At 39.0% G+C, this 17,230-nt stretch overlaps 1 protein-coding gene across 4 annotated transcripts in view; it reads right to left on the reverse strand.

Moving 5' to 3' along the window:
- PTPRR (protein tyrosine phosphatase receptor type R) overlaps positions 1-17,230 on the reverse strand; it is a 278,487-nt gene that overhangs the window by 41,725 nt on the left and 219,532 nt on the right. For all 4 annotated transcript variants that reach the window (XM_005571532.4, XM_005571534.4, XM_045365610.2 and 1 more), the window contains 2 exons: positions 11,056-11,135; positions 10,462-10,599 (listed from right to left, as the gene is read on the reverse strand). In XM_005571532.4, coding sequence (XP_005571589.3) covers positions 10,462-10,599; positions 11,056-11,135 — 218 coding nt within the window. The remainder of the gene's footprint in view (positions 1-10,461; positions 10,600-11,055; positions 11,136-17,230) is intronic.

Raw genomic sequence — 17,230 nt, forward strand, 5'->3', positions numbered from 1 at the left:
ATTTCTTGCCTTCTGCTAGTTTTTGAATGTGTTTGTTCTTGCTTCTCTAGTTCTTTTAATTGTGATGTTAAGGTGTCAGTTTTAGATCTTTCCTGCTTTCTCTTGTGGGCATTTAGTGCTATAAATTTCCCTCTACACACTGCTTTAAATGTGTCCTAGAGATTCTGGTGTGTTGTGTCTTTGTTCTCATTGGTTTCAAAGAACATCTCTATTTCTGCCTTCATTTCGTTATGTACCCAGTAGTCATTCAGGAGCAGGTTGTTCAGTTTCCATGTAGTTGAGAGGTTTTGAGTGAGTTTCTTAGTCCTCAGTTCTAGTTTGATTGCACTGTGGTCTGAGAGACAGTTTGTTATAATTTCTGTTCTTGTACATTTGCTGAGGAGTGCTTTCCTTCCAACTATGTGGTCAATTTTCAAATAAGTGTGATGTGGTGCTGAAAAGAATGTATATTCTGTTGATTTGGGGTGAAGAGTTCTATAGATGTCTATTAGGTCTGCTTGGTGCAGAGGTGAGTTCAATTCCTGGATATCCTTGTTAACTTTCTGTCTCGTTGATCTGTCTAACGTTGACAGTGGGGTGTTAAAGTCTCCCATTATTATTGTGTGGGAATCTAAATCTCTTTGTAGGTCTCTAGGGACTTGCTCTAAGAATCTGGGTGCTCCTGTATTGGGGGCATATATATTTAGGATAGTTAGGCTCTTCTTGTTGAATTGATCTCTTTACCATTATGTAATGGCCTTCTTTGTCTCTTTTGATCTTCATTGGTTTAAAGTCTGTTTTATCAGAGACTAGGATTATAACCCCTACTTTTTTTTGTTTTCCATTTGCTTGTTAGATCTTCCTCCATCCCTTTATTTTGAGCCTATGTTTGTCTCTGCATGTGAGATGGGTCTCCTGAATACAGCACACTGATGGGTGTTGACTCTTTATCCAATTTGCCAGTCTGTGTCTTTTAATTGGAGCATTTAGCCCATTTACATTTAAGGTTAATATTGTTATGTGTGAATTTGATCCTGTCATTATGATATCAGCTAGTTATTTTGCTTGTTAGATGGTGCAGTTTCTTCCTAGCATCGATGGTCTTTACAATTTGGCATGTTTTTGCAGTGGCTGGTACTGGTTGTTTCTTTCCATGTTTAGTGCTTCCTTCAGGAGCTCTTGTAAGGCAGGCCTGGTGGTGACAAAATCTCTCAGCATTTGTTTGTCTGTAAAGGATTTTATTTCTCCTTCACTTACGAAACTTAGTTTGGCTGGATATGAAATTCTGGGTTGAAAATTCTTTTCTTTAAGAATGTTGAATATTGGCCCCCACTCTTTTCTGGCTTATAGAGTTTCTGCCAAAAGATACAATGTTAATTTGATGGACTTCCCTTTGTTGGTAATCCAAACTTTCTCTCTGGCTGCTCTTAACATTTTTTCCTTCATTTCAACTTTGGTGAATCTGTCTTGGGATTGCTCTTCACAAGGCATATCTTTGTGGTATTCTCTGTATTTCCTGAATTTGAATGTTGGCCTGCCTCATTAGGTTGGGGAAGCTGTCCTGGATAATATCCTGAAGAGTGTTTTCCAACTTGGTTCCATTTTCCCCATCACTTTCAGGTACACCAATCAGATGTAGATTTGGTCTTTTCACATACTCCCATACTTCTTGCAGGCTTTGTTCATTTCTTTTTACTCTTTTTTTCTCTAAACTTCTCTTCTTGCTTCATTTCATTCATTTGATCTTCAATCACTGATACCCTTTCTTTCACTTGATCAAATCGGCTACTGAAGCCTGTGCATGAGTCACATAGTTCTCGTGCCGTGGTTTTCAGCTCCATCAGGTCATTTAAGGACTTCTCTATACTGTTTATTCTAGTTAGCCATTTGTCTAATGGTTTTTCAAGGTTTTTAGCTTCTTCGCATGGGTTCGAACATCCTCCTTTAGCTTGGAGAAGTTTATTACTGATCGTCTGAAGCCGCCTTCTCTCAACTCGTCAGTCATTCTCCATCCAGCTTTGTTCCATTGCTGGTGAGGAGCTGCGTTCCTTTGGAGGAGAAGAGGCGTTCTGATTTTTTGAATTTTCAGCTTTTCTGCTCTGGTTTCTCCCCATCTTTGTGGTTTTATCTACCTTTGGTCTTTGATGATGGTGATGTACAGATGGGGGTTTGCTGTGGATGTCCTTTCTGTTTGTTAGTTTTCCTTCTAACAGTCAGGACCCTCACTGCTAGTCTGTTGGAGTGTGCTGGAGGTCCAGTCTAGACCCTGTTAGCTAGAGGTCCACTCCAGACCCTCTGTCTGGGTATCACCAGTGGAGGCTGCAGAACAGCAAATATTGCAGAACGGCAAATGTTGCTGCCTGATCCTTCCTCTGGAAGCTTCGTCTCAGAGGGGCACCCAGCTGTATGAGGTGTCAGTTGGGCCCTACTGGGAGGTATCTCCCAGTTAGGCTACTCAGGGGTCAGGGACCCACTTGAGGAGGCAGTCTGTCCATTCTCAGATCTCCAACTCCGTGCTGGGAGAACCACTACTCTCTTCAAAGTTGTCAGACAGGGACATTTAAATCTGCACAAGTTTCTGCTGCCATTTGTTCAGCTATGCCCTGTCCCCAGAGGTGAAGTCTACAGAGAACGGCAGGCAGGCCTTCTTGAGCTGCAGTGGGCTCCACCCAGTTTGAACTTCCTGGCTGCTTTGTTTACCTACTCAAGCCTCAGCAATGGGGGACACCCCTCCCCCAGCCTCGCTGCTGCCTTGCAGTTCGATCTCGGACTGCTTTGCTAGCAGTGAGTGAGGCTCTGTGGGCCTGGGACCCTCTGAGCCAGGCATGGGATATAATCACCTGGTGTGCCATTTGCTAAGGCCGTTGGAAAAGTGCAGTATTAGGGTGGGAGTGACCCTATTTTCCAGGTACCATCTGTCACGGCTTCCCTTTGCTAGGAAAGGGAATTCCCTGTCCCCTTGCGCTTCCCAGGTGAGGCGATGCCCTGCCCTGCTCCGTGGGCTGCACCCACTGTCTGACTAGCCCCAGTGAGATGAACCCAGTACCTCAGTTGGAAATGCAGAAATCACCCATCTTCTGCGTCACTCACGCTGGGAACTGCAGACTGGAGCTCTTCCTATTCGGCCATCTTTCATAGCCTTTTTGGATAGTAACTTGTTCCTGTGTCAAATTTTTTGTGCTTTTTGTGCTTAATTATTTAAAAAAGTAGCCTACATTTATTATTTCAATTATTTTAATTCCTGTGAATCTATTTAACTGTTGCTGCTTCTGATTTTTTCTCGTAGTTTTTATTGTTTGCTTGTATGCCTCATAATTTTGATTGTAAGCTTATGTTTGCTGAGAGTTTATTTATTTTATTTTAATTGACACAGAATTGTACATATTCATGGGGTATAATGTGACACTTCAATGCATGCATATATGGGTTAATGATCAAATAAAGGTAATCAGTATATCCATCACCTCAAACATTTATTATTTGTTGTTTGTAGTGAGAATATTCAAAATCTTTTCTTATTTCTGGGCTCTATGTTCCATTCCACTGGTCTATGTGTTTGTTTTTTTGCCAGTACCATGTTGTTTTCGATAGTATAACTTTATAGCATATTTTGAAGTTAGGTAGTATGATGCCTCCAGTTTTGTTTTTTTTTTTTTCTCAAGAATGATTTGGCTAGTAAAGGTCTTTTGTTGTTTCATACACATTTTAGGATTAAAAATTTTTTTCCATGAAGAATATTATTGGTATTTTGATAGGGAATGCGTTGAATCTATTGATTGTTTAGGGTAGTATGGACATTTTAACAATATTAATTATTCCACTCCATGAACACAGGATATATTTCTGTTTAATTGTGTTCGCTATAATTTCCTTCATCAATGTTTTATAGTTTTCAGTATAAAAGATATTTCACTTCTTTGGTTAGATTTCTTTTTAGGTATCTTTGTTTTTTGGTAGCAATTATAAATGGAATTGTTTTCTTGATTTCGTTTTTAGCTAGCTCACCATTAGCATATACAAATGCTACTCATTTCTGAATTTTAAATTTGTATCCTTCAACTTTACTAAATTTGTCTATTAGTTATAACAAGTTTTGGTGAAGTGTGTAGGGTTTTCCATATATATGATCATATGATCTGCAAACAGGGATAGTTTGACGCCCCTCCTTTCCAATTTTGCCTTTTATTTCTTTCTCTTGCCTGATTACTCTGGCTAGGACCACCAGTACTATGTTGAATAGAAGTAGTGAAAGTGGATATCCTTATCCCAGATCTTAGGAGAAGAGCTTTCAACTTTTCCACATTCAGTATGATATTTGTTGTGGATTTGTCATATATGGACTTTTTAGGGTTGAGGTACATACCTTCTATATCTAATTTGTTGACAGTTCTTAACATGAAGGGATGACTTTTGTCAAATTATTTTTCTTCATCTATTGAAACGATGATATGGATTTTATCCTTCATTCTGTTAATGTGGTGTATCATATTTATTGGTTTGTATAAACTGACCTATTCTTGCATCTCTGGGATGAATTCCCTTGGTCATAGTGGATGATGTTTTTAATGTGCTATTGATTTTGGTTTACTAATATTTTATGAGCATTTTTGCATATATATCAGAGTGACCTGTAGTTTCTTTTTTGGTTGAGTTCTGGTTTGGGTGCTAGGGTAATGCTGGCCTTGTAGAATGACTTTGGATATATTCTCTCCTCTTCAATTTTCATGAATAGTTTGAGGAGAATTGGTATTAGTTCTTTAAAAGTTTGGTAGAATTCATTGGTGAAACCATCAGGTCCTGGGTTTTTTCTTCAATGGGGTACTTTTTTTTTTTTTTTTTTGAGATGGAGTTTTGCTCTGTCACCCAGACTGGATTACAGTGGCATGATCTTGGCTTACTGCAACCTCCCAGTCCTGGGTTCAAGTGATTCTCCTGCCTCAGCTTCCCAGGTAGCTGGGATTACAGGCACGCACCAGCAAGCCCAGCTAATTTTTGTATTTTTAGTAGAGATGGGGTTTCACCATGTTGGTCAGGCTGGTGTGGAACTCCCAACCTTAGGTGATCTGCCCGCCTCAGCCTGCCAAAGTGCTGAGATTACAGGCATGAGCCACAGCACCCGGCCAAGATATGTTCTGTTACTGATTTAATTTCCTCACTCATTGGTGTTTTCAGATTTTCTATTTCTTCATTGTTCAATCTTGGAAGGTTGCATGTGTCCAGGAATTTATTCTTTTTTTTTTAGATTATCCAATTTGTTGGTATATTATTGTTCACAATAGCCTTTTATAATTCTTTGTATTTCTGCGGCATCTAAAGTTTCATCAGTTTTGTTTTCAAACATGATCTTTTGATGTTTTGTATTTTTCTGCCTGTATTTCATTTATGTATGCTTTGATCTTTCTTAATTACTTCCTTCTACTAATTTTGGGTTTAGTTTGTTCTTGTCCTTTTTTTTTTTTTTTTTTTTTTTTTTTTTTGAGATGGAGTCTCTCTCTCTCTGTCTCCCAGTTGCCCAAGCTGGAGTGCAGTGGCATGATCTCGGCTCACTGCAGCCTCTGTCTCCTTGGTTCAATTGATTCTTTTGCCTCAGCCTCCCGAGTACCTGAGATTACAGGTGTGTACCACCAGGCCCAGCTAATTTTTGTATTTTTAGTAGAGATAGGGTTTCACCATGTTGGCCAGGCTGGTCTCGAACTCCTGACCTCAAGTGATTGCCTGCTTCAGCCTCCCAAAGTGCTGGGATTACAAGCGTGAGCCATGCTGCCCAGCCTGTTCTTGTTTTTGTAGTTCCTTGAGGTATGTCATTAGGTTGTCATCTTTCTCTTCCATTTCAATACATGTAAGCATTTATTGATATAAACTTCCCTTTTAGAACTGCTTTTTCTGCATTTCAAAGACTTTGATATGTTGTCTTCCTATTTGTCTCAAGGAATTTTTAAATTTCCCTTTTAAAGTCTTCACTGATCCATTGGTTCTTTAGGAGCATATTGTTTAATTCTCATGTATTTGTAAAGTTTCTGAATTTCTTCCTGTTGTTGATTTCTAGTTTTATAACATTGTGGTCAGAAAACATATTTAAAATGACTTTGATCTTTTAAAATTTGTTAAGGCTTGTCTTGTGCTATTAAGAAAAATGTGTATTCTGCAGTTGTTGGGTGAAATGTTCTGTAAATATCTGTTAGGTCCAATTGGTCTATTGTGTGGTTTAAATCCAATGTTTCTTTGTTTATTTTCTGTCTGGATGATCTGTCCATTGCTGAGAGTGGGGTGTTGAAGTTGAAGTTCATGATTATTACTATATTGCAGTCTATTGCTTTCTTTAATCTAATAAATAACTGCTTTTTATATTTGGGTACTCTAGTGTTAGGTGGATACATATTTACAATTTTTTTGTTTTTGCTGAAGTAACCCATGTATCATTATATAATGATCTTCTTTGTGCTTTTTTGTGATTTTTGATTTGAAGTCTATTTTATCTGGTATAAGTGAAGCTACTCCTGGTCTCTTTTAGTTTACATTTGCATGTGATATCAATTTTTCATCCCTTCACTTTCAGTCTATATGTCTTTACATGTGAAGTGAATTTCTTGTAGACATTGTATAGGTGAGTCTTGCTTTTTTTTCCCCCGCATTTGGCCACTCTATATCTTTTAATTGGAAAATTTAATCCATTTCCATTCAAGATTATTATTGACAGATAAGAACTTACTCCTGCCATTTTGTTAACTGTTTTCTAGATATTTTGTTTCTTTCTTCTACTCTTATTGTTTCTCTTTGTGACTCGGTGGTTTTCCATAGTGATAAGCTTTGATTCATTTCTCTTTTTCATTTGTGTATCTGCTGTAATTTTTTTCTTTTTGGTTATTCTGGGGCTTACATAAAAAGAACTTAGAATATTTTAAGCTGATAACAACTTAACTTTGGTCACATACAAATATTCTAGACTTTTCTCCTCCCCCATCCACAATTCATAATTTCCTTCAGGTCATTATTTTAAATTCCTTTTCAGGAAATTTATAAATTTCCATTTCTTGGGCGTCAGTTACTGGAGGATTCTTCTGCTTCTTTGATGGTGTCATTTTTCTTTGCTTTTTCATGTATCTTGTATCCCTGTGTTGATATTTGTGCATCTAATGGAATGGTCAACTCTTTTAATTTTAGGGAGTGGCTTTTGAAGGGAATCACTTTCACCAGCAGATGTGTCTAAGGGTGTTGGTTGGGTAGAGTACACTGGCTTTTGTTCTATGTGGGTGCAGTAGTGTAGTCTCTGTAGTTTTTTAAGCTATAGTCAACTTTATTGATACCTCTGAGGGCCTTGGTGTGGCTAGTTTGCTGGCTCAGGACAGGTCACCCCTGGACACAAGGGGTATGTGAGCACAAGAACAAGTCCACTGGTTAAGGTGGGGACCCACTGTGAGATGCATACATGGCTGGTGAGCATTCAGCAGCCAGTCTGTCAGCTTGGGTTAGGGCTCCTCTGGGGGCAGTGTACTTGGCTGGCAAGCATGAGGCTTGGCTTGCCAACTCAGAGCAAAAGTCCCCTGAAAATGACATGCCCAGCTGGTGAGCTTACTGGTGGCATATGTGGACAGGTCTGCCAGCTCAGGTTGGGGTATCCTTAGAAGTAGTGCAGCCAACTGTTGAGTGTACCAGGGGCATGCAGGGGCTGGTCCACTGGTTTGGGTGTGGCTTCCTTTGGAATCGTGCTGCTTGCTGGTGAGCATGCTGACTGTGCATGAGACCAGTTTGGACTTGGTTTCTCTGCTTAGCAAGATTGTCTGTTCCTTTGAGGGCAAGGTGCTATATGGGCTCCAAGGATGGGGCACTGGATCTAGGCTCTGAGAGACAGGTTCAGGGTACTGCAGTCACTAGGATGTGAAAGGTGGAACACCTCCTAGGGAGCTTGTTCCCAGGGGGTAGGGAGCTGTAGCAACTCAGCAAGGGAATGGTGTACTACTGTGTGTGAAGGTAGTGTTATGGCCGTGTAGCTTCAGGAATGAAAAGAGATGGTGGCTACTGGCTCCTAGAACAGGCTGTACTCTAGCTGTGGCTCTGGTTTCAAAATGGCATCATATAGCTGCAGCTTGGGTCACAGGGATGAGGGCATACAACGTGACTTCCTTCTCTGGGGCAGAGCAGCCATGTGGCTGTCAGGCAGCTCCCTAAACTGGACTCAGGGTCTCTAGGAACTGGAGGATTCTCAGCAACAAAGAGTGCAGATGTCTGCGACATTAATGGGGGCTGCTGGCGCCTCTTGCTTGCCTAGTCCCACTGGATGCACCTTCTTGTTCTGAGCTAATCCCGGCGGGGGAGATGGCGGTGCGGCAGAGGCAGGGTGTTTCATTCTCTTCTCTATGTGACCCTCACTAAAGGTCTCCTTGTCCCACAGGATTTTCTGTCTCTCTCTCCTGCTGTATTCCAGTGCACTCCCTCAAACACTCCAGTACAAACGTACTTTCTTATTTGTTGTTTTGGCTCTTTTTTTGGTGGGCAGTATGAGCATTAAGCTTTTCTAGTCGGCTCTCTTGCTTTGCCCTGGCTGGGCTTTTCTATGGAAACCTATGAGGTATATGCTGAGAGTATGTGCATTAGAAAGTTTTTGCCTTCGTTTCTGTGAAGTATCATAGGGCGTTGCCAAACTAGTATTACTTTTTATGTTAATGACTTCACTTGGTATTTCTTGATTTTTGAATTCTGAGGTTTCTCAGCTTTAAATACTCAAGAGAGCCTTTTTGTTTATACCATAAGAAGGCCAGACTTAGGTGAATTTCTCAGCATCGTGCTATTTTAGTAGGCAGATTTATTTTTGTGGTTCACTTTTTATCTGAGGGCATTGCCTTTGAAGGTGCTCACTTTACCTAAAGTCTCAATTCCAACACCTGGCTCCTGCAAGATCAGGCTTTGTCTCTAGTTCTTGTATTACTATTACAATATGTTTACTTTTCTGGTTTTATGCCTTTTAGTCTCTTTTCATTAGCCACTGGGATTTCCTTTACTTTTTTTTTAAAAGCTCTGCTTTGCACACCGTTTCATATTCTGCACAGTATAACTGGTTTTGTAGTGGGAAGTTTTTCAGGTTATCTAGTCGACCGTATTACATAAGTTCTATGTAGGAATGCACAAATGTATACATACAGAGAATACACCTTTTAAACTTGAAAAATCTTTTCTATCATAAAAATGTCATGCATATTAAACAACTGTGAAGGAATTGTCAGTGACTTAATATGTTGATAGATTGACACTGTGTGGGAAACAGCTTGAGAATATTAGGGGTTATTTTTATAATGCCACCTTAGGCTTTAATATCAGATTCATAGAAGTGTACTTAGTTAGTAAGCCATGTAGTGAATCGAGTATATAACTTTATCTACTGGCCAAAAATACACTATTTTTCCAGAATAAATTTCAGGAAAAAAAATGTTGTATGTATTGTAGCAAAAATATAAGAAAATAACAAACTTTAAAACATGTATAAATTGCTGTTTTATGAGCAGGATTATGCTGCACTCAAGGATTATAATCACCAAAGGCTTATAAAGGAATGCTCCATTTTCTTAAATTCTTACTGTCATGGTGAAGCCCTGGTACAATATTTTCGACAAGAAAACAAACACAAAAATGCTGATGAAAATTAGACTGTAAATTATCCCAGTAAGTTGTCCTAAAATGTAAGCGGTACCTCGAATATCAGCCCTCAGGAATATTACAATTGTGTTTTTATAATGCAAAATACAGAGTAAGTATTCTGTAAGCTAAATCCTTAGAAAAGACTACTAGTATGGATATGAAATCAAATTCTTTCTTTCTTGGATTTCTTATTATGAAGATATTGAGAAAGTTGACTGGTTTCTGTAACTGCCCTTGAATCTCATTTTCTTAATGAGACTCACCTTGCCCACCCTCTTTAATAATGCAATCTGCAATTCCCCAACACCACCTCCTTACTGCCCGGTATACCCATTCCACTTAGCCTGCTCTACTTTCTTTCCTATAGCATTTAATCTCTTCTCATATATTACACTATTTATAAGTTTATTATGTGCAGTATTTTTGTTTGTCTTCTCCCACTAGAAAGTTAAAATCTACCAAGGGCAGAGATCTTGGTGTGTTTTGTTTACTATTATATCCCCAATGACTAGAGTAGTACCTGTCACATAGTAGGTGTTCAAAAATGATTCGGGATGTGAATAAGGTTTTATTTGCCTGCCTATACATTAGGGTGATAATTCATGACCCCCTTATTTCTTTTGTGGGTACAAATTAGATATGTATATGCCAAGTATATTGACTTGTCTGAAAGAAAGTTGACATTCATAGGATAATAGCAGTTATTATATTTGGGATGTATTAAGTGACTTAGCCTTTAAATGTCTCAAAGTTTCCATCTTAAATCTAAGTCCATGGCAATTTTACTTATACCATATCTCTTCTATAGCAACAGAACATGTATAACATTCAGAACTTGATTAAAGATCATACCTCATTTTTTTCTTTGAGTTTTGTGATCATAACAATCACAGGGCTGTCTTCCTGCCAAACCATCTGCCAGAAATCATCCACAGTGTTGATCATGGGGCCCTGCGTGGCAATGAAGGCTTTCTCCTTGCCACTGTAGCCCTACATGGAGTAAAGATACAAAAATATTGGTTTTTAAGTTCATGCCTTGCAGTGAAAGTTTAGGTGAAAGATCTTCAATGAAATAGCTGTGCTTACAAAAGCAACACAGGTTATGGCTTCATTGATTCTAGTACAACAATTTCTAGTTAACAATATCCTTAATATCATTAACTTGGCAGCAAGTTAAGGATAGCACGTGATATTGAGGGTTGTAATGCCCAGTCTCTAGCAGAGTGCCCATAGAGAGCACTGTTGCCAGAGACTCACCGTACAAGGAAAGTCATCATAAAAGACCCATCAACAATGTTGATTATGACTAAGATAAAAAACCAGACAAAATGAAATCTTGCTGGTAATCAAGTTAAACCAAGCTTAATCTACTCTAGGAAAAACAAAATAAAACCAACAATTCCAAATAGAAAATAATCAGAAAGAAATTTGTACTTATTTACTTACCCTAATATAATTAGCATTAATGTAGGTGCTCAATGAATCAGTTACATTTTTTGGTCTTAAACACACTCTGCTGAGGGGATCTAATGAAGAAAACAAAAAAGAATACATTAAACAGTCTTACTCTTTTTAAAGTTCCTTAAAATGCCAATAACCAGTAAGCAGAAACCCATTATGTATTGATTATCTGGTGCATGTCCATGTTTGTCTTTGGTGTCCATTGCTTGATCTATATGTGTTTATTGAGGGACATTTGGGCCCATCTTCACTCCTGACATAAAGCTCATCCATAAGCCTGAGATGATGAGTTTATATTTCAGGCCATTTCTCATCTGTTCTGGTTCTCGACCCCATTTCTCATTTATGCTGCCACTCTTATACTTTGGATTTGGAATTTGTACCAGGTCTCCTCACTCCTGTCTCTCTCCTTTCCCTATGGATGTAAATCAGGTTATACTCTACCAATTATTTATATTTTACTATCTCATCTCATTTAGACCCTCAGGTCTCAACCTCACCTTGTCTGACCATTATGTCCTGGCCAGATCTCCTGATCTTCCGAGATGGATGAGATTAATAATCTATTATGTGCTATCTGTGTGAGGATAGGCAAGCCAGGGGAAGAGGGAGCTTGCAAAGATAAAGATAAACCTGATTCATTTCAAGCCTGGGCACAGTGGCTTAGGCTGTAATCTCAGCACTTTGGGAGCTTGAGGCAGGAGGATCCCTTGAGCCCAGGAGTTCAAGCCTAGGCAACGTAGTGAGACCTCATCTCAATAAATAAATAAATAAATAAATGAGCCAGGCATGGTGGCTCATGTCTGTGGTTCCAGCTACTTGGGAGACTGAGGCATGAGAATTGCTTGAACCCAAGAGGCGAAGGCTGCGGTGAGCCGAGATTGTGCCATTGCCCTCCAGCCTGGACAACAGAGGGAGACCTGTCTCAAAAACAAAAATGAAACAAATCAAAACAAAAACTATGATTCATTTCAGTGAGTCTTCAGTCTGTTCATAAAATAACAAACAACATATGTTTTTTGTTTATTAGATGTCAGACTCTGTTCTCAATGCTTTACAGATATTTTGTCATTTAATTTTCATGTAACTTTAATAAAAGTACCTAAGATAATGGGTAAGACTCCTTCCCCATTTTTCAGATAGGAAACTGAGATAGGTTAAATAATTTGACCAAATTTACACAGCCGAGAAGTAGGTAAAGGAGTCAGGCTTTGAATCCACACTAACACTAGAATACCATTAGCCACTATGCTACGCTGCTGCTCTCATGTGAAGATAGCCGTGTAAACTGACAACTAAAATACAAAATGTTGTATCATTGTGGTTGCTTAGTTACTTTTTTGAAAAACAGCAAATTCAATGCTTTTCAGCTTCCTTTCTCAGTGGCATGTGGTGTAAAAACAGGGGTGCAGCAAAGAAAAACTTCTCCCACTCCCATATTTTTTTAGAAACACACAATCGTTGAGCATCATCTGGGTAAATATAGTTTCTTACATTCCCCACCAAAACTGAGACAATCAAAGAGGAGGTGAGGTAGGAAGTACTAGAGGAAGAAAGTTTCATAGAATATATGTAAATGGGAGTTAAAAATAATTAAAAATTTAACAGGACTTGGCAAACCAAAGTGTTTTAAATTTCACTTTACATATAGCTGGGGTTAAAGATAATAAAGGCCATAATTAGTTTCAGAAAAAGACTAACCAGCCCATGAGGACAGTGATGGTTTAAAAATGTAGCATCCAATTATCTGACACTCCTTCTAGAAGAATGTAGTAGACACTAATTCCCCTCATCTTGAATGTGGGCAGAAATCAAAGACTTGCTTTCAATAAATAGAATATGGCAGAAAAGATGTTGTGTGACTAGGTCATAAAGGGTATTGCAGTTTCCTCCTTGCTCTCTTTGTTGAGTTGCTAGCTCTGGAGGAAGCTAATGGCCATATTTTGAGGGCACTCAAGCAGCCCAATGAAGAGAGAAATAGTGGGGAACTGAGGCCTCCAGCTAATAGCATATGGTAAGTCCTCTTGGAAGCAGATCCCTCAGTGCCAGCCAAGCGTTCAGCTGACTGAAGGCATGGCCAACAACTCAATCGAAATCTCATGAAAGACCTTGGGCCAGACACTCAACTAAGCCACTCCCCAATTTCCGGCACACAGAAATTGTGAGATATAAATGTGTATTGTTTTAAGCCACTAAATTCTGGGGTAATTTGTCCCACAGCAATAAATAGGTAATATAGGGACCAATAAGGAGTCAGTCACAAAACTCTGGAGTGACATCATTATCACTGTTATTGTCATTGCACTCATTGTTGACTCCTATATGTGTCCGGTAGAGCAGCTAACAGCATTTTATGCCTTACGTCACTTAATCATTACAATTCTATAAAGTATGTACCATTAACAGTCTCTTTATTTAGATTAGGAAATTGCAGCACAGAGAAGTTAAGTAACTTACCCAAGGTCACACAGTAAAAAATGAAGCAGAGAGTTGAAACCAGATTACCAAACTTAGAACTTAACAAGGCCATTATCAAAGATTATGTTGAAAATATATGGTAAAATTTTGCTAGTTTGTCACTAGGATATTTGAAATAAAGAATATATATGTGTATATAAATATATATGTACGTACACACATGCACGTGCGCACGCGCACACACATACACATATATATACACACATATATATATACACATACACACACGCACATATACAAACAAGTAATAGGAGCTTCTATCCAGAGATGGAAAGATATGAGCTATAAGTGATGTGGTTTTGGCAAGAGAAAGTCCCATTCTGCTTAAAGCTTTAGATTGACTTGTAAGGACCAAGATGCTTATCTGATCTTATAAGCCACAGGTAAAGTAGCTCCTGATCATGCCATATGGAAGCAACAGAAGTCTAGAAGATGCCAATAAATGCTGGAAATCAGTGGGAAGACCCTTAGGTGGCATCCAAGAATCCCATTCATAGAGGCAGGCTCTCATTCTATTTGAACCAAAACACTTTGCAAAAGATCCTAGCACGTCCTTTCAGATGACCTAAAGGAAGTAGGGTGACTGCAGAGATACTTACAGTGGAACAGGTAAGGACTGTTTGAATCAGGATATAACCTGACTGTGAACAAGAAATTGTGGTCCTATGCTCATCAGCATGGAAATCTTTTGGGACATGGGCCTTGAACTTATAAATTCCTCCTAAAGAGATATGTTGGGGCTACCGCTACTGAAGCAAACCATCCTCTTTAAAGCATCCTGGAAACAAATCCAGTCTCAGTCTTGTCCTTCAGAGCTTTCAAAATGTAGACCCTCTGGAGATGGAAGCTAGCACCAAATTTTCAAAAGCACTTCATTTTCCCTGAAATCTCCTAGAGTCTTAACAGATCTATCTCTACATTTCCTACAATTGTTGGTCAGGGGCAGACTGACCCTCACTTGCATGAGCCATTTTCAATAAGAACCTTGTATCTTACTTTGTATTCATAATGTCGTATTCATTTTTTAAAGACTGCCTTCCAGGGCAAAGCTGCATGCCATTGATATGGGCAAAAATTTCTTGGATATGACCCTGAAAGCACAATGAAAGCAAGAATAGACACAGGGGATTGCATCAAACTAAAAAGCTCCTGCACAGCAAATCCACAGATTGGGAGAAAATATTTACAAATCATACATTAACAAGGGGCTAATATCCAAAATATATCAGGAACTCAAACTACTCAATAACAAGAAAACAAACAATTCTACTAAAAACGGATAAAGATTTGAACAGATGTTTCTGAAAACAAGACATACAAATGTTCAACAGATCTATGAAAAAATGTTCCACATCTCAAATCATCACAGAAGTGCAAATTAAAACCAGAATATGACTTTATACCGGCTAGAATGGCTATTATCAAAAAGATAAGAGATAAATGTTGGCAAGGATGTGAAGAAAAGAGAGCCCTGGTAGGCTGTGGGTGAGAATGTAAATTAGCACAGCCATTTTGGAAAACAGTATGGAGATTCCTCAAAAACTATGAGTGAACTACCATATGACCCAGCAATTCCACTTCTGGGTTTATATCCAAAGGAACTGAAGTCAGTATGTTGAAGAGATATCTGCACTCCTATGTTCATTGCAGCACTACTTACAATAGCCAAGGTTTGAAAACAATTGGAGTGTCCATCAACAGATGAATGGATTTTAAAAATACGGTCTATATATATAATGGAGTTCTATTTCGCCTTTAAAAAGCAGGAAATGCCGGGCGCGGTGGCTCAAGCCTGTAATCCCAGCACTTTGGGAGGCCGAGGCGGGTGGATCACGAGGTCAGGAGATCGAGACTATCCTGGCTAACATGGTGAAACCCCGTCTCTACTAAAAATACAAAAAAAAAACTAGCCGGGCGTGGTGGCGGGCACCTGTAGTCTCAGCTACTTGGGAGGCGGGAGAATGGCGTGAACCCGGGAGGCGGAGCTTGCAGTGAGCCGAGATCACGCCACTGCACTCCAGCCTGGGAGACATAGCGAGACTCCGTCTAAAAAAAAAAAAAAAAAAGGCAGGAAATGATGTCATTTGTGACACCATAGATAGACTTCACAGACATTATGCTAAATGAAATAAGCCAGGCACAGACAGACATGATCTTCTTTATGTGTTGAATCTAAAAAAGTTGAATTCATAGAAATACCAAAGGCTAGGGGAGTGGAGTGAATGGGGAAAGGGGAGATGGTGGTCAAAGGATACAAAATTTCAGTCAGGAGGAATAGGTTCTCATGATCTATTATAGAGCATGGTGTCTATAGTTTAATAATAATATTATATATTTCAAAATAGCTGAAATAATGGGATTTTAAATGTTCTCACCACAAAGAAAAACAATAAACATTTGAGGTAATGGATATGTTAATATTAGCACGATTTGATCATTCTACAATGTATACGTGTATCAAAACATCACATTGTGCCCCATATATACCACTGTTATTTTCAAATAAAAATCAAATAAAACCTAAAGAGTCATCTCCAAATAATATAAGCTTTAGTTCCCCTCCCTTCCAAAAAACTACATCTACCCTTGTTGGTAAAACCTCTCAGTCTGCATAAAATCTATTATACCCTTTGTAATGTAGAAAGACCTCTGCTAGACTGCTTTTTGTTACCTCATTTTTTTCCTCCAAGGGGTCTTGAACACCCATGGAGCTGAATTTTAACACTGACAGTGAAGTTATTCCATTGTTTATACATATCTTCCGTCAATCCTATTGATCAAAAACTCTTGGCAGATCACAAAATAACAAACAAGGAGGAGAAGCCACAGTGGAGCAAACAACACTTATTGAATACACTCCAGCAAAAATCTCATGGAGGAGGGTTTCCTGCTGAGAGCCTCTGGCTACAACACTGCCCTTAAAGCTTCTTGCCAAGCATGCGCAGTGCTGTCTGGCATTTTTGCTGTCAATAGCTGGAGTACACAATAGTATGCACGGCACACACACGCACATCCAAATATGTATTTTAAGAGCTAGTCGTCTCCTAGGAGTCACCATCCCTGTCTTTCTTTAGCAATAAGATCCCAATTCTGGCTGGGAACTTGGTAGGATGCATGGCTTAAGACTTTCCTTCTTACCATCCCTTGCATTAGTTGCGGCCATGTGACTAAGTTTTCACTTACAGCACGTGAGAGGAAGTGATGCGTGTGACTTTTAGATCATGAAGTTAAAGTGAGGAGCGATGTTCTCCTTCTACCGCTTGTGATTCCATCTTGCTGCCTGGGATGTGATTGTGGTGATCAGGATCTCAGAGCATGCAAAGGCAATACCGTGGGGATGGTGAGGTAACCAGAGAGATGAGTCTAGAGGTGTAACATGGCAAAGCTGCCATATCAACCCTGGCAGGTATACTTGAGAGGGATATACATTTCTAAATTATTTAAACCACTGTTACTTGGGTTGTGTTTAATAGTCTATATATTACGTTTTCCAGAAAAAATATTTCAGAAAACAATAGTATTATCACAAAATCAGTTCTGCCTAGGGAGGCATTAATAGAGTAGGTACATCCTAAAAATCGAGGGCTTGTATATATTCAGAAGTCAAATTCAGGGTTTCTTAGAGTTGGAGTTTGCATGTCCAATAATTATTATGATCTACAAAAAATAACGTTTTAGCAAC

The sequence above is a fragment of the Macaca fascicularis genome, chromosome 11 (assembly GCF_037993035.2).
Source record: "Macaca fascicularis isolate 582-1 chromosome 11, T2T-MFA8v1.1".
In the NCBI taxonomy this organism is placed as follows: Eukaryota; Metazoa; Chordata; class Mammalia; order Primates; family Cercopithecidae; genus Macaca; species Macaca fascicularis.